Source organism: Lynx rufus, unplaced genomic scaffold, assembly GCF_022079265.1.
Source record: "Lynx rufus isolate CCGP_SWC_20201006 ecotype Redwood Valley unplaced genomic scaffold, mLynRuf1.p SCAF_15, whole genome shotgun sequence".
NCBI classification, from domain to species: domain Eukaryota; kingdom Metazoa; phylum Chordata; class Mammalia; order Carnivora; family Felidae; genus Lynx; species Lynx rufus.
In genome coordinates, this window is record NW_025814829.1 from 20,384,692 (window position 1) to 20,403,082 (window position 18,391).

Genomic DNA, 18,391 nt, shown 5'->3' on the forward strand with positions numbered 1-18,391 from the left:
TTCTGTGGGACCAATGGCGTATCTTTACAAATAGGAAGTAATTTTCCCGAGACTGAAACACACACAAACGACCACGCGCCTTGGGGACTATAGCCCCGCTCCACATCCGTGCACCACAGCCGACCTTTCCCGCTTCCCTACATCCGTCGGACTTTGCCCGGAACCTTTCTTGAGGGCATCGGAAGCAGCCGGCCGGGACAACGCGGCTGAACACACAACACAGGAAGGACTAGCAGTCTAGCTATATGCCTGAAGTTTCTCGTTCGCCTACATGATTCGGGCGAAAACGGCCACAAATTACTGCACTTCTTAAAGTACTGAGTGACGATAGCTTTTTCGCCCCTTAGTCAACATCATACTCAAGTGATTCCGAGTTAGTTCTTCTTTTTGATTAGGCATATGTATGGACAGCTCATTTGAAACGAACAAGGAAGGCGGGGGAAGAAAGCGGAAGCCGCGGGGTCTTCTAAACCAGAAAGTCTCCGGAGCCTGCGCTAAGCTATTTGCGGCGGCCCCCACTTACACGCACATCTCGGAAAGCAGGCGGTGGGGGGAAAAGGCGTCGTTCCTGGAGCTGAGACCAGGCGGCCAGAGTCCTCAGGGATGAACCTCGAGTTGCTGGGTGAGGAGGGCTGTGGTTGCGTTTTAGAAAACCCTTTGGTTTTGGAAAGGAGGGAGCCTGGTCGGGAGGGACTCAGGCTGCAACCTTAGGGACATAGTTCTGCTGTGGATCATTGGGCGCTCCTATTATGGAGCAGCAGCGGGAGGAGGCAGCCCAGCTTCTGCCTGAGCAGAATGCATTGCCTTTCCCGAGGCTACTTTCAGATCAGTTGTGGAGCGGCAGGGACAGTTTGTGACTTCGATTTGATCACAGGGATCGAAGGTGCTGAAGTAGCCCAGAGCAGGCAGGACCAGAGTTATTGGAAAATTAGGAATCTAAGGATGTGAGGCTTAGGTGAAGCTTTGAAGACTTGCCAGGGGTTTGGGTGCTTGGACAAGTTAGATTGTTTTGTAGAAACACGGGATGCCCAAGGAGAGGAACTTGAAGATCTAGTTGAAGTCTCTTATTCGACAGATGAAAAAGGTCTTAGACAGTAGTGATTGGAGGTCACTAAGTGAGTAAATGGCATAGTTGGCACTGGAATCCAGTTATCTTGGCTTCCCATTTAAGCTCCTTAACTACCAGGGACAGTGTGTAAAACACTGAGAGCTACAGAGGCATTTGTCTTTTGTCACCCTCTCTTTGGGTGATTTTTACCCCTTACTCAAGTTGTTTAAAAACCGTGGGTCCTTTCTTCTAGGATTTCATTTGGTGTTTAGCATGATAGCCGAGGGACGTCTGAAGTTTTCCAGAAGTCCTAAATGACTTTCTGTAAAGTTTCTGTTAAAAAAAAAAAAAAAATTCAGGAGCTGTACTGGATGTTTAAAGGGCCCCCAAGATTTTTCAGAAATAGTTTTTACCTTTAAGGAGCTTTTTGTTAAGCAGGGAGATTAAGGTGATTATGTATATAGCCATAATATATTACAGAATGCAGGCAGGCCTTTAAGAGTCATTAAGTCTAAGAACACTTAGAAGAGCGAGTGAATATCTTTGGGGCAGGGGAAGAAAGGTAACCAGGAACAAAGAAACCTCTGGAAGAGTTGGAGTTTTGAGTGGACATTTAAGATTGGTAAAATATTGACAGACTGAAGTGTGAAGATATGTGGAGGAGTGCTTGTTAGGAATGTGCTAAGCCATCAGTGAGAGAACACCTAAAGAATGTTCCTGCTTGGCCAGGTTGTGTGTACTGTGAATAAAGAGAAGGCCAAGAGATGGGGTTGCTGCCATCTGTTTTGTGGAAGCTCTTGAATGCCCAGCTGAAAAGTCTGTGCTTTTTAAGGAAGGTAGGGCAGATGCATTGAAGGGTTTTTGACCTGGTAAGTAACTTAATCAGAGCTATGCTCTTTCTTTTCTTTTCATTTCTTTCCTTCTTTCTTTCTCTCCTCTCCTTCTCTCCTTCCTTTCCTTTTCTTTTTCTTCCTTCCTTCCTTCCTTCCTTCCTTCCTTCCTTCCTTCCTTCCTTCCCTCCCTCCCTCCCTCCCTCCTTCCTTCCTTCCCTCCCTCCTTCATCTGACAGCAACGTGTTGTTGAGCCTTGGATGGTGTGAAAACAGTTTGGAGGGCCAGAGTAAATGAGTGATAAAGAAGGTCTGAGCTAGGAAATGGAACAAAAAGACAATGAGGAGGTAGAGTTAACAGAATCTGAAAATTGCTTGCATGTGGTGGCGTTGCTGGTGGTGAGGAACAGTCAAGTGAAAATGATGGGAGCCAATGACGGTATTACTGACGAACATTTAAGGAAATTGGGAAGAGACAACATTGAGGGTGGATCTGGGGTTCAGGAAGTAGGTTTAGATTTACGAGAGTGAGCTGTAATTTTCCTACAGGTGGGCTTATTGAAACCTTGTGAGTAGTTGACAAGACCAAGGGAGAAGGTGGGAGGGGCAGAAAAAGAAAACTGCTGAGGGCAGAATCTTGGACAATGACCTATATTCAGGGGTTATGAGGAGGAATAAATGATAGATTAAGAGTTACATAGTACTTACTATGAGTTCAGCATCTATATTTTTTAAAGATTTATTTATTTTTGACAGAGAGCAAGTGGAGAAGAGGCAGGGGGGAGGGGGGACGGAAGATCCAAAGCGGGTTTTGCGCTGACAGCAGAGAGCTTGATATGGGGCTTGAACTCACAAGCTGTGAGATCATGACCTGAGCCGAAGTCGGATGCTCAAACGACTGAGCCACCCAGGTGCCCAGAGCTAGCTAGTTTTGAGTGCTTCCGTATGTTTGTCCTTGTCCAGGTGGAAGAGGATACAGGTTGGTTGGTTTGCTGTCAGAAGCCTGCTGTAGAGCACTTGAGACTGAGAAAGGCCTGTTCTGTATAGTCCTAAGCAGTCCTGCAGCACCTTGAGCAGAAATCAAATGACCATCATTTTAGGAAGGTGTGGGAGGTGGGGTGGAGGCTAAAAGTCGACCCTTGTTTTTAAAAACTTAAGGATGGGGGGCTCCTTGGTTGGTCAGTTGGTTAAACGCCGGACTCTTGATTTTGGCTCAGGTCACGATCTCAGTTTTGTGAGGTCGAGCCCTGCATTGGGCTCTGCGCGCTGACTGTGCAGAGCCTGCTTGGGATTCTCTGTCTCTGTCTCCCTCTCTCTAGCTCTCTGCCCCTCCCCCGCTCATGCTCCCTCTGTGTCACTCAAAATAAATAATAAAATAAAAAAAGTAAAAAAGAAATTTAAGGATGGAGGAAAGGTGTTAGATAGGCTAGTACGTTGAAAGAGATAGCAGAATCACAGTAAAGGTTTTTTTTGAATGATACAGGAGATTCCTGACAGTGAAACTTAGGAGTATTTAGCATTGGAAGGTTGGACAATTTAAAAGAAGGCTGATCCAGAACGTACACATTGCTGTGGAAGTGACTGAGTTTTAAAGGAGAAAGTTCATGATTGCAGCTAAAAAGCAGAAAGGAACAGAAGTGATGTGACTGTGGGAGCATGCAAAAGAATAGCTGGCCGGATAAAGGAAAGGAATAATGTGTTCTTAATTTGAACAGGCAAGGTACTGATTTTACTTCTGCAATCACTTAAAAAAAAAATTTAACGATTTGTTTTTGAGAGGGACAGAGACAGAATGCGAGTGGGTTAGGGGCAGAGAGAGGGAGACACAGTATCCGAAGCAGGCTCCTGGCTCCGAGCTGTCAGCATAGAGCCCGACGCGGGGCTCGAACTCACTGAGCTGTGAGATCATGACCTGAGCTGAAGTCGGACGCTCAACCGACTGAGCCACCCAGGCGCCCCTACTTCTGCAATCACTTTTGAGCCCTTGCTGCATATCAGACAGTATGCACTTGGAGATACAAAGTTAAAATAAGAGTTTTTCAAGCTTATTTTTATAACTCACAGTAAGAAATGTATTTTCTATCACAACCTATCATATATACAAATATATATGTTTTTCAAAATAATATTTTTTTAAAGATTTTTTAAATGTTTATTTTTGAGAGAGAGAGAGAGAGAGAGAGAGCGCACGTGAGAATGAGCCGGGGGGGGGGGCAGAGAGAGAGGGGGACAGAGGATCCAAAGCAGGCTCTGCACGCTGACAGCAGTGAGACTAATGTGGGGCTCGAACTTGAACCACGAGATCGTGACCTGAACCGAAGTCTGACGCTCTACTGACTGAGTCAGCCAGGCGCCCCTCTCAAAATTGTGCTTAATCCTTGTCATGCTCAATGTCCTCTTTTATCTTCTGTTCTAAAGTTTTAAAAAACTTGTTGGGTGTCACTAAATTGATTTATCTATTTGTGGTGGATTGAGTCCTACTGTTTGAAAAACATTGAAATAAGATACACCAGGTGGAGTTGTGCACAAAGCAAACTGTATTTGCGGCAAATAAGGAGATCACGGGGAGTGACTTCCAAAGCTATGACTCTGAACAAGGGTGCGTGGCTCCCTCTTTATAGGGTTAGGATGAATGTTTTGGTGGGAAGCCGTATCATCTCATGTAGAGGCGGGCATAAGCCCACGGGGCGCGTTGGGGAAACATACCTGTACACGCATTGCTGTGCAAATGAGGCTTGTGTTCCTCGTTGAGCAGAGATTTTAGTATTACAGTGAGGTAAAGTTGGAGGTCCCTCCGTGGGCCTTCTACACAGGCACTAGTCGGGGGTTCCTCTAACCCGTCTGGGCCCTGTCTCTTGAGGGGTGGTTTCAGTTTCCAGTTGCCTGAGTGAAGAGATCAGCTGGAAAGAAGAACTTAAGGAAAAATGTGGGACGTAGGTTGGTGAGTACAAGCAGGTGGGCAATAAAGGTCAGGTCTTGGGGCCTGGCCGGTGACCGTAGTTGTCACTTGGTAGTGAACGGAGAGGGCCTCATGACAATATGTAAAAGACCTTCGTACAGAGTCTGACACCTGAGCCTTCAGTAAGTGGGAGCTGCTGATGCAGGTTTGAGCTCTTCAAAGAATGGTGAGCCAGCAGGGGCGTAAGTCTGGAAAGCTCATTGAGGTTCTTTAATTTCTTGCTTTTCCAATGAACAAATACAGCACCTACTTACCACAGCAGTGGAGACAGTACAGACATGCATACGGAAAGAACCGTCTTTCTCCCCTTCCCCAAATGGTAACTGTCTAGTGATTATCCTTTTCTAGCTTATTCCTTGCTCATACAGACATTTAAACACATTTGTTAGGGCTTTGTTTCAGCTTTTTTACAGAAATAGAACCTTTTTATACACAGTATTTGAAACTTTCTTCACTTACCACTATAGGATACTATTCCTACTCGTTAGGAGATACTAGATCGATGGTTTTTAATGCGTTCATGTAGATACACATTCATGATAAGTAATTTTAATTGTGAAATTTACATGCTTTTTTTAAAAAAAAAAAGTGGTCTTGGGGCGCCTGGGTGGCTCAGTCGGTTGGGCATCCGACTTCGGCTCAGGTCATGATCTTGCGGTCCGTGGGTTCGAGCCCTGCATTGGGCTCTGGGCTGACAGCTCAACAGCCTGGAGCCTGTTTTGGATTCTGTGCCTCCCTCTCTCTCTGACCCTCCCCTGCTCATGCTCTGTCTCTCTCTGTCTCAAAAATAAATAAAACGTTAAAAAAAAATTAAAAAAAAAAAGTGGTCTTTTTTCCTTGCCTCCTCCTTTTTGTTGATAATCCCACATATTTCCTTCCATATTTTTCTCTATGCTTATATATACTTGTGTGTGTGTGTGGATGCACATGGTAAAAAACAATGAGATTATATAATGTACACTTTGTGGTTTGCCTTTTTTTCTACTTAGTAACACCAATGCAGATTTCTCTAAGATATTTGTGTAATTTATTAGTATATTTGAATACAGCATATTTTATTCATCCATTACGCTATTAATGGGCATTTACCTTATTTCCAGTTTGGGGAGGTTTTCTTTGTTTTTTGGCCACCTAGAAAACAATACTTTAAAATACAATGTACTTTGTCCCATTGTTGTGTTTACATCTGTGGAGATTAGATTTCCGACTGTAGGATTGCTGAGATGAAGACTATATATGTTTTGCTTTTTTTTTAATGTTTATTTATTTTTGAGAGAACACGAGCGAGGGAGGGGCAGAGAGAGAGGGGGACTGGATCTGAAATGGGCTCTGCGAAGCGGGCTCAGCGCTGACAGCAGCGAGCCCCACGCAGGGTTCGAACTCACGAACCGTGAGATCATGACCTGAGCCGAAGTCCTGCTCAACTGACCGAACCACCCAGGTGCCCGTGTGTTTTGCTTTTAATAGATGCCGATCCCTTTTCTCAAAGGCTATGACAATTCCCATTTTTGCAAGTAATGTGGAAAAATGTTCCTTTGCCCTCCCCTCCGCCCGCAGGTATTCTCTCTAAATTTTCCTGTCTGATGGATGAAAGTGGTATCTCATTTTTAATTTGGATTTACATTTCTCCAGCTACAGCTGAGTTTGATATGTTTTCCTCTGTTCAGAGGCGTCTGATTTTGTTCTTTTATGACTTGTTTATGCATGCTTTTTTTGTTTTTTTTCCTTATTGTATAAACTTGCTTTATAAGATAGGTAACTTTATAAGATAGGTAAATAACTGACTCCTATCAGTTATTTGCATTGCAAATTTTTGTAAATCTTGACTATGTTGTCACGTAAAATGTTCAATTTTTATTTAATCAAACGAATTTCGCTTTTAGTTTTCCTCACTTGGTTAAGGTCTTCCCTACCCTAGATTATACATGTGGTCTCCTTGATTTTCTTCAGAGATTTTTGTTGTTTAAAAACATTAATTTACCTGAAATTTTCATGTAATGTGAGAGGAATTAACCTTTTTTCCTCCTAACTTCCATCTCCTTCTAGATGAACAGTCACTTGTCATTCCCTGTATGTTAAATAAGTTCTTCACTAAATCGAAATGCCACCTTTATCATATATCAGCGGCTTTACCATACATGTAGGTTTTTTTTTTACATTTGTCTTTAATCCATCTAGAATTACATAAAATGTTAATTTTTAGGGAAAGCCATTAAGTTTTCCCATCCCCAAATGGCCTTACCTGAGATTTTATACTTTTCTTCATATGTGTCCTGTGTCTTGCCTTATTACCTTTTCCTTAAATATTAAACATTTTTTTTAATGTTTATTTATTCTTGAGAAAGAGACACAGAGCATGAGTGGGGGAGGGGCAAAGAGAGAGAGGGGCACAGAATCCGTAGCAGGCTCCAGGCTCTGAGCTGTCATCACAGAGTCCGATGTGGGGCTTGAACTCACGAGCCGTGAGATCATGACCTGAGCCGAAGTCGGCCGCTCAACCGATTGAGCCACCCAGGCGCCCCTTTCCTTAAATATTTCCTATGTTTTGTAGCCATTGTGAATAGAATTTTTCCTTGTATTTCTGTTTTTGGGTACTAATTTCTAATGTAGAGAAAAGCTATTAATGTTTGGATATTGTTCTTGTGTTAAGCCACCTTACTCTATATTATAAATTAAAAAAAATCTATTTATTTTTAAATAATCTCTACACCCAGCCTGGGGCTCGAAGTCACCATTCTGAGATCAAGAGTTGCTGGCTCTTTTGAGTGAGCCAACCAGACACCCCTCCCTATTTTCTTACTAATTTAAGTAGTTTTCTTATTTGAGTCTCTTGTGTTTTCTAGGTATTCAATAATAGCAAAAGAGCAATAGTTTTATCCCCTTATTTTCAATGGTTAAACCAATTATTTCATTTTCTTTGGTTGGAACCACCAAGATGGTGTTAATGGTGATATATCCCTTCCTAATTGCTGATACTACTTGAAATGGTTTTAATATTGCACCTTTTGGAATGAGAATCGTCCATGTTTTTGATAGATTTTTATCGTTTATTGTAGTCTTCTGTTCCTTTTATTAGAAACGATTACGGAGTTTTAGATGATTTCAGCATCTACTGATAGGATTGTATGGCTGGTATAAACATTCTTCACTAAGGGAGTACATCAGAGTTCATTATGCCGTGGAGGTGTTTCGGTGCTGTAGCCCTACCCCTGGTCCTTTTCCCCTCTCCTATACCATAATGCCTTCTTAGTGGTACAGTAACACACTCCAGATGCTTTGTCTTTAGGGTTTGATTATAACTGTAAATGCTGCTAGAAGTTGCGATTCAAGTCTGCAGAATCTAAAGGTGAAATGCTATGTACCATTTATGTTGAGAAAATTGTTGTTTTCTTTTTAGTACTATCACCATGAAGTTTTGGTATCAGTTATGTTGGTTTTATAAAAAACTGATATATTTTTTTTCCTGCACGGAAATAGCTTGCATAACGTGGTAATTATCTGCTGCTTGAGATTTAGGAGAAACTGGTCACAAAATCCTTAAGGGTCTGCTGTGTCCCCCCCCCCCCCCACTTTTAATGGTATGTCTTTAACAGGCTTTCAGTGTGTTCTCTACTTACTGATCCAGTCAAGGATTTTTCTTCTGTAATCAGTTTTGTCAGATTTGGAAATGGTGTGTTTTGCTATAGAAGTCACTCGTGTTTTTTGTATCAAGTGTATTATGAAGTTCAATCTCTGGGGTTTTGTTTCTTTTTGGCATCCACGTCTCTGGGCATCTTTTTCCCTCCTGCATGGTCTTTAAAACCTAAGAAATCTGATCATGACATTAAATGGTAGGTGGTGGCAAGATGGAGCATATGACAGCGGTCTTGAGCATTCTGTGAGGAAAGGGCCTTGGGCTCCTGTAATCCTGCCTGACAGCCGTCTTGCTCAGGCCCCCCAACAAAACTGCCCCAGATTAGCCTCATCTTTTTTATATGTCACTTTCTCGTTGTGCTCCTTTAAACTCCTTATTGTTATTCTGTTAACTAGGATGATCCTCAAAGAAGAAAAACCCACCCGAAAAACATAAACCAGAAATACAAGGGGTAGTCTGTCTTGAGAGGTAATCAGACATTAAAATGATCCCTGGATTCTGGACTTTCTCAGAATCTTGTATGTGGTTTTCCCTTATCACAACACAGAAGGTCACACTCTGCTCCTTCCAGAGTACTTCATATTCCCAGATTGTGGTTTTTTGTTTGTGTTGTTTTTAATTTTTGGATAAATACTTTTTTTTGGTTTGTTTCTCACCCATGTGAATATAGATCTTCTATCTTACTGATTTGGAAAGATGTATAGGTTACATTGTTAAAGGAAGCAAGTCCCATCATATGTGTCATGTTTTATTTAAAAAACAGCTGTAAATACATGAATGCTTATACAAATATATGCTTATAGATTTGCTTATACAAATAAGCATATAGAAACATATGGAAACTTGTACCTTGCTGAGTGGGTTGCAGGGAGGAAACTACCATTTTTTAATTACACATCGCTGTATTACTTACACGTATTAGTTTGGTAACTTGAGAAAAGTTCTTTCAAAAACCTCTCGATCTGGTTTCATCATTTCAGTTCACCCTTTTCCTTCATAATTGAATGCAGTCAGCCACCGTAAATGTGGCTCACATTAGATAATCAAGATAATTACCTTCTGGGGACGTTTACCTTTAGTTTCATCCCTCTCAGTGTTCTTTTTAAAAAATTTTTTTTTTCAACGTTTATTTATTTTTGGGACAGAGAGAGACAGAGCATGAACGGGGGAGGGGCAGAGAGAGAGGGAGACACAGAATCGGAAACAGGCTCCAGGCTCTGAGCCATCAGCCCAGAGCCCGACGCGGGGCTCAAACTCCCGGACCGCGAGATCGTGACCTGGCTGAAGTCGGACGCTTAACCGACTGCGCCACCCAGGCGCCCCCCTCTCAGTGTTCTTTACTGTAGGGCCTGTGTTTTGATTAGTTTTAATGTTTTCACTCTTTGGTTTTCAATTTTTATAAAGGACAGAATGTAATAGAACTGGTTTCCAAACTTTTTTTTTTCTTTTCTTTGTCAAAGCACTGGGCTTCTTTTTTTAAAAATGAAATCTTACTTGAGTGCCCTGTGAAACAACTTTCATGGACCTGTAGTTCTCAGAGTATACTTTAAAAGCCACCATGATGAAATACTTAGGTAATTGTATAAGTAAATGCCGACAAAGACGGTGTTGCTGTGGATGTGAAAATTCGGAGAAGCAGGCGGTAATCATGCCATCCTCTGTAGCTCGAAACGTTTGTTATTCCCATGTGGATGCAGCATTTCATACAGGAAAAGCATTCAGGGGTATTGGCACCCAAATGTTGTATGCTTAAGAACTTCATATAGAGAATTGCATCTTTAATCAACTACCAGATTATGTTACAACGTAAATGTCATTCTTAGGAAGGTAAATGGTCAGTGCTGGTTGGCTGCTATTAATGAGGCTTTAGAGAGTTCATTGGATAAGAGACGTTTGGCAGACTGGATTTTTTTAAAGTTTGTAGTTAAAAATAACCAGTAAACCCCATTATGTTTATAGGTAACATTTTTATGAAAAATAACGATTCTCTAAAAAAAAAAAAAATAGAATAATAGCATGGTTTTACAATTTTACAAATTGTCTTTAATGCTTGCCTAAGTAGAAGTTGGCAGAATTCTCGCATCTACTTTTGCATTCACTCTGTTGCAACATCACTGATTGGGGGGCCTCAGGACAAGTCATCTGTAAACATAAGCGATATTGAGAGTAAAGAGTCAAATGCCATCTTGGTTTGATAATGAAAATAAGTGTGACCCCCTGAAGTCCCTGGCCCGTCCAGGCAGTTCCCTGTCCACGCTTTGTGAACCACTGCATCCACCAGCCCTAAGCGGGGGTGGGGGGGAGGGGTCCCTCCACGTGTTGCACATGCTCCATGAACTCTTTCTTTGCTTTGTTGCAGAGTCCTTTGGGCAGAATTATCCAGAGGTAAGAGTATAGTATTACTGTGAATTTAGGAATATGGTAACTGGCTAGCTTTTGTGTTTGGTTGGAAAATGTAGTTTGATCCCCTCACCGCCCCCCCTTTTTTTTGGACAGCATTAAGTGTGGTGGTACCTCTTTTGCTATAATAAGGAACTCGGTGCTTTATGTCGAGGAGAGGGGAAATAGGCAGTATTGGTGGAAAACCTCACCATAATGTTGTAAATCTTAAATAGTTCATTTCCCAGTAAATTAAAAAAAAATACTTGGAAGGATTTTTCATAAACTGTACCATCACCTGTACCTAGATTTTTTTCTGTGCTTTTCTACTTTGAATCAGTGTTTTTGCGTAGTAATAACGTGTGTGCTCTAAGTGTGCTTTGCACTTTTTTAAATGTAAAAATATTTTGTAATACTTGGAATGCGTTTCAGTATAGTCATTATGGTTTTAGTCATTATTTTAGTCATCATAGTCATTATTTTAAATGGCTTGATAGGAGTATAAAATAATGTATTTGACTTTCCTAATGTTGCACAGGCAGGCTGTTCTAGTGATTTTGTTTTACATTATTTTTCTTGAAATAAATCTCAAGAACTATGATAACTGGGTCAGTACCATGACTCCTGTAATGAATCTTGTTATATTTTGCCTAATTGCCCCTCACAGTGTGCACAGAGTCATTATACTGGTAATGTATGAGATTTATTACATCTGTTTCTAAACATTCTCTGTTAGCTTTTATAAATATTTCCTTGTTCTGTCTAGTTTAATAAGCATAAGAACACATATAGAGATTATTTTGGTATGTGTCGTAACGTAAATTAAACAGAAGTGTCACAGATGAGAGAGAACCTTGAAGAAATAATTTGGATATTATTGTGTATATTCTTGTATTTGTTTTAATTTTTAGGAAGCCGATGGAACTTTGGATTGTATCAGCATGGCCCTGACTTGCACCTTTAACAGGTGGGGCACACTGCTTGCAGTTGGCTGTAACGATGGCCGAATTGTCATCTGGGATTTCTTGACGAGAGGCATCGCTAAAATAATTAGTGCACACATCCATCCTGTCTGTTCTTTATGGTAAGGAATTTTAACATAATATGTGTAATATGAGTTGAGTTAGGGGGACGAATGCCAGCTGTGTAATTGCCAATCTCATTTTACTAGATATTTTAATATTTAGAGTTTTAAGTATTCATTCATTAGTAGTACTGTTTCTCCTAGTGTCTGTAGACCTTGAACCCGTGCTGTCCTCGAAGCACCTTTGTGGGGGAGAGACTCCCTGTACTTGTGGATCCAAATCAGGCCCTGTCTGAGACTATTTCAGGACTGAGATGAGATATTTACAGATGGCGGCTGTAGTCCTGTTTGTGATATTGACTTTTTCTATTTAGAATAGAAAATCTTGATTAGGAGGGGACCTTGGAAATCCTCCACTGCAGCTTTGTCCAGGTTCTTGAGTTCCAGGAGTTCCACCGATCACTGTCTGTTCCTTCACTGAATTGTAGTTCAGCTTTTCTATCAAATAGATTGAGCTAAAATCTAATATAAATAAATGCCCATTGATTTCTTTCTTCCCCTTGGAGACTACTGTATCTGCTTTGGATGGTTTTGTTGTAGGGCACCTCTTCTAACTGAACTTGGGACCCAAAACAGTACCTCATCAGATCTTTTTTTTTTTTTTTTTTAACGTTTATTTATTTTTGAGACAGAGAGAGACAGAGCATGAACGGGGGAGGGTCAGAGAGAGAGAGGGAAACACAGAATCTGAAACAGGCTCCACGCTCTGAGCTGTCAGCACAGAGCCTGACGTGGGGCTTGAACTCAGGAACCACGAGATCGTGACCGAGCCGAAGTCGGACGCTCAACCGACTGAGCCACCCAGGCGCCCCAAGTACCTCATCAGATCTAATGGAACTGTGACATATTTCCTTTTGTGTTAATGGAAGTGGCAGCGACATTGTAAGGCCCTGGATGGTGGGGAGGCCTGAATCCCAGTCTAGGTTTGACGGCCTAATGAACTAGCTTTGGCCAAAACTTGTCTCTACTATGCAGAATGAGAGGACCAGCCTGGATGATCCATTAGAGCTTTTCCATTTCCTTTGCATTTCGTATTTTTCTGTTGTTGTGTTTTTGCAATATTGAAATAAATGCGTCTGTTTTTAATAGCTTGATTAAAATCTATATAATTCACATACTATACAATTCACTCAAAATGTACAATTCACTGGTATTCTTTTTCTTTTAAAGTTTATCTGTTTATTTTGAGAGAGAGTGGGTGAATGAGCAGGGGAGGGGCAGAGAGAGAGAATCCCAATCGGGCTCCATGCTGTCACTGCAGAGCCTGATGCAGTACTTGAACTCAAGAACCGTGAGATCCTGACCTGAACTGAAACCGAGTCAAGACGCCCAACTGACTGAGCCACCAGGGCGCCCCCAATTCACTGGTTTTGTATATATTCACAGAGTTGTGCAGCCTCATCCCAATCTTAGCACTCCTACCTGTTAAAAACTATACATATATTTTTATTGTAAAATAATATATAATCATGTAGAACATTACGGAAAATATAGCAAAACAGAAAGAATTAGTGTCTCCCATAGTACTCTGTTACCCAAGTATTACTACTGTAAAGATTTTAGTATGTTTCTGTATATAGTTTTTTTTTAAGTATATTTATTTTGAGAGAGAGGGAGTGTGTGTGCAGGAGTTGGGGAGGGGCAGAAAGAGCAGGAGAGAGAGAATCCCTAGCAGGTTCTGTGCTGTCAGCGCAGAGCCTGATGCGGGGCTTGAACCCACGAACCAGGAGATCACTGCCTGAGCCAGAATCAAGGGTCAGATGCTTAAGCGACTGAGCCACCCAGGAACCCCACTATATATGGTTTTTAGAGAACAGAATTTGTAATTGTAATGTGTTCTATTTTATATTTTGCTTTTTTCCTCCCTAACCCTGTCCAGACAATTTCCTGCTTACATAGCCTCTAAACACTTTTTTTATGGCTATATATGTTCTCATGGATGAACTGTAATTTATTTAACAGTTCTTTGGTTCTCTGCTACATGTTTAGTGAATGTCTTTGTGCATAAACTTTTTCACTTATATATTCATTCATTCAGCAAACACTGAACATGAATTACGTACCACGTGCAAGTACTGAAGCTTTATGGGTCCTATACGAGAACTGTATTTGAGATTTAGTGGAGGCAAAGGAGGAAATGACCCGTGTACTGAGAACAGTGGTCAGGAAAGGCTTCCTAGGTGAGATAATTTCTAACTTCAAACCTGTAAGATACGTAGGTATTTGCCAGTTGTAGTCCAAGCAGAGGATGCTGCACAGGCACAGGTACATCAGCTTCAGACAAGCCCAGGACGATGGGGAGCTGTAGGTAGTTCAGGATGGCTGGATTGTGGTGCGGGGGATGGGGTACGGCAAGAGCCAGTAAACAGATCCCCAAAGAGGACTCTGTGTGCCATACTGTGAGTTTGAACTTCACCTTGTAGGTAACCGTGAAGTCATTAAGATATTGTAGGAAAGAAAACGACACGATGAGCTTTTTATTTAAAAAAAAAAAAAAAATCTCTAAAAAAAATTAAAATGAATTTAAAAGCCTCTATAAAAAAGCACGTGGAGGGGCGCCTGGGTGGCTCAGTCAGCTAAGCGTCCGACTTCAGCTCAGGTCATGATCTCGCAGTCCCTGAGTTCGAGCCCCGCGTTGGGCTCTGTGCTGACCACTCAGAGCCTGGAGCCTGTTTCGGATTCTGTGTCTCCCTCTCTCTGACCCTCCCCCGTTCATGCTCTGTCTCTGTCTCAAAAATAAATAAACGTTAAAAAAAATTAAAAAAAAAAAAAAAGCACATGGAAAGGGATGCCTGGGTGGCTTGGTTGATTAAGTGTCTGGCTCTTGATTTCAGCTCAGGTCATGATCCCGTGGTTCATGAGTTCGAGCCCCACATTGGGCCCTGCGCTGACAGTGCGGAGCCTACTTGGGATTCTGTCTCCCTCTCCCTCTGTCCCTCCCCTGCTGGCTCTGTCTTTCTCAAAATAAATAAAAATAAGGTTAAAAAAAAAAAAAAGGAATAAAATAGCCCGTGGAAAAGAGATCGAAGGGGACAGAGAATGAAGATAAGCAAAGCGCAGGGATCCAGGCTAGAGATGATGAGCACAGTTGTGGTAGGACCGGAGCTGAGTGGTGCCGATGGAGAATGGACAGAAATAAGAGTCCTAGTCCTTAGCAGACAACGGAGAATGAGGGAAGTGGGAGATTAAAAGGATCCTCAGATTTCTGGCTTGGATGAAGATAATCATTTGGGGGGGGGGGGAACGGTAGTTTGACATCATGGTTGCATGTCTCCTATTATTTTATTGCAAATAACTTGTTTTATGAGTACCTTCCTGTGAGATGGTAAGTGCTGTGATTTATGAACCTTGTCTGCCATTTTACTGCTATGTTCCCAGCTTCTGGTTGTTCCCCCCCCCACCCCCCCCCAACCCCCCCCCCCCCCGCTTCCAATTTTGTAACACCTTGTGGAATTTGGAATTGTAGAATATATTGTGTTGGGTGTTTTTTAATGGGAGACCCTCTCTTAGGTTTCACTTGTTTATAGTTTAATTTTAAATTAAAGATTTTTAGTTAATGATTAATTTTAAATTAATTTTAAAAATTGGATCCCCCTCTAATTTAACAGAAATACAAGGTTGCTGTGGGAGGAAAATACAAAAGGGTTTAAAGAAAAAATGGAGGAACTGGCACTCAGTTCTGTAGTCAGATTGTGCTATAAGGCTCACAAGAGCAACAATAAAAGCTGTCCCTTGTTTCTCCCCGCGCCAGCCCTCTGTGCTTTCATTTTTTTGTCTATTTCTTCTGATACTTATCTTCATATTTCTAATTAACATGTATCTTTGTCTTGGTTTGTTAATTTCAGAAATTATCCACGGACATGCTGTTACAGTATTTGCAAGTTTAGCTCACTCTCTTACCCTTCACTGAAATGGGGTGGATCGCTGGTTTTTTTGTTAGGAACCCTCAACAAAAGAGCGTCTTCAAACCTCTTCTTTTTTTATGTTCACGTTCTCTGAAAGGATCCTCTGCTTGTCTTTCTGAGGGGTTAGACTGCAGGTGTTCTAGAGCTGGTGGGAGAGAGTCCTTTTGTATGCAGACTTGCTCTTAATCCCTTTATATTCACTTCCTTATTTTACCCCAGCCTTCCCTGCCCTCTTCAGTCCCAGGTCTGGGAGTACATTCCTCTTGTCTCTGACACAAATAATTGTTAATGGTTTTTGAGCACTCGTCATGTGCTAGTCATTGAGCTAAGAACTGTATATATACTGATCTTAATTCTGTCAACAGTCTTCTGCCGGGTAGATAATATTGCTCCCATGTTATAGGCGAGGAAATTGAAGCTGAGAGGGTGTAGAACTTGACTAAGATCACACAGTGAGAATGTGTAATGTGTAGGCTTCAGGTTAAGTCTGACTGTTGAACCTGCGTTCTTAACCACAGAGGTATATTGCCTGCTAAGTTCCTCAGTAGCAGCGTCTCTTCTTTGCAAAATTTGGATAAATACTGGTTTGGGGTTTCTTTGTCCCTTCTGTTTTTCTTTCTTTTTTGTTTTTTAAATTTTATTTATTTATATATGTACGTATGTATGTCCCTTCTGTTTTTCATTTGTTCCCCCCGCTGCCACCTTCCTGTGGGTTTCTTGAACATTTTTTAGAATTCCACTTTATCTGCAGTAGTCCCCCTTACCTGTGGTTTCCCTTTACGTGGTTTCAGTTACCTGTGGTCAACCGCAGTTAGGAAGCAGATGATTCTTCCTGACATACTGTCAGAAGGGCAGTAGCAACCTAATGCTACATCACAGCGCCTACATCGTTTTCACTTCCTGCCTTCACACAGGCATTTTATCATCTCAGATCATCACAAGAAGAGTGGGTAGAGTACATTAAGAGATTTCAAGAGGGAGAGACCACATTCACGTACTTTCCATTACAGTATATTGTTAAGATCGTTCTATTGTATTATTAGTTATTGTTAATCTCTTACTGTGCCTAATTTATAAATCAGACTTTTTCATGGGTGTGTATGTATAGGAAAGCACAGTATACGTGGCATTCAATACTATTAATGGTTTCAGGCATCCATTGGAGGGTCTTTGTATCTGCCATGGAAAAGAGGGAACCGCTGTAGGGGTGCCTGGGCGGCTCAGTTGGTTAAGCGTCTGACTTTGGCTCAGGTCACGATCTTATGGTTTATGAGTTCAAGCCCCTCATTGGAATCTGTGCTGACAGTGTGGAGCCTGCTTGTGATTCTCTGTCTCTCTCCGCTGCTCCCCTGCTCTTGCTCTCCTCTTTCTCTCTCAAAAATGAATGGATAAACTTTATTAAAAAATAAAAAAGTGGGAACTGCTGCAGGATATTTGTGTAACCTGAGTGGATACTAGGTATTATGTTGTGTACGCCTGATTTATCACCATCCACTGGCTGTTGACATCTTCCCAGTTCAAGTGAAGTGTCGAAACGTTACCTCTGTTTACCCTCTTTCATGTATAATTGTTGTAAATATTTCCTCTGTATGCTTTGAGACCCACATAAGACAGTGTTACAATTTTTGCCGCAAATATCAAAGCTAAAGAGAAAAAAATGGATGTTATAGACCTATATTTTTACTCTCTTCATTGTTCTTTTTCCCTCATGATTGAAGATTCCTTCTTTTACCATTTCCTTTCCATTTAGAGAACTTCCTTGAATCATCCTTTTAGGGTAGATCTTCTGGTGACAAATGTTTTGATTCCCTCTTTGTTCCTGAGGGATATTTTTGCTGGTAATAGAATCTGGGTTGGCAGTATTTTTCTTCCAGCACTTGCAAAATGTGTTCCTTCTACTTTTTTCCAGGGTTTCTGATGAGAAATCTTCTGTCATGTGAATTGTTCCCATAGGTTAAATGTCATTTCTCTCTTGCTGCTTTCAGGATTGTTTTTTCTTTGTCTTTAGGTTTCAGAAGTTTGTCTCTTTGTCTTGGAGTTGATTTCTTTGAGCTCACCCTGTTTGATGTTTGTTTGCTCAGCTTCTTGAATCTGTAGGTTTTATATCTCCTGCCAAATTTGAGAAAATGTCAGCCATTATTTCTTTCTTTTTTTTTAATTTTTTTTAACATTAATTCATTTTTTTTTTTGAGAGAGACAGAGTGAGAGCAGGGGAGGGACAGAGAGAGAGGGAGACGCAGAATCCGAAGCAGGCTTCAGGCTCTGAGCTGTCAGTACAGAACCTGATGTGGGGCTCAAATTCACGAACTGTGAGATCATGACCTGAGCCGAAGTCAGATGTTTAATCGACTGAGCCACCCAAGCGCCCCAGCCGTTATTTCTTTAATACTTTGAAGCCCCCTTCTTTCTTCTCTTCTTTTAGGACTCTGATGGTGTGGATAGTAGATCTTTTATTGTAGTTCCACAAATCCCTGAAGCTCTGTTCATTTTTTAGTCTCTATTTTATCTAATTCAGATTGGCTAATTATTATTCTGTCTTTCAGTTAATGGATT

General features: G+C 41.4%; 1 protein-coding gene across 2 annotated transcripts in view; it reads left to right on the forward strand.

Annotated features, from left to right (window-relative positions):
- Positions 1-487: 487 nt before the first annotated feature.
- The window catches only part of RBBP5 (RB binding protein 5, histone lysine methyltransferase complex subunit), a 36,001-nt gene continuing 18,097 nt past the window's right edge, over positions 488-18,391 (forward strand). For both annotated transcript variants that reach the window (XM_047076631.1, XM_047076632.1), the window contains exons 1-3: positions 488-622; positions 10,830-10,855; positions 11,761-11,933. In XM_047076631.1, the coding sequence (XP_046932587.1) occupies positions 604-622; positions 10,830-10,855; positions 11,761-11,933 (218 nt within the window). In that variant the 5' untranslated portion in view covers positions 488-603. The remainder of the gene's footprint in view (positions 623-10,829; positions 10,856-11,760; positions 11,934-18,391) is intronic.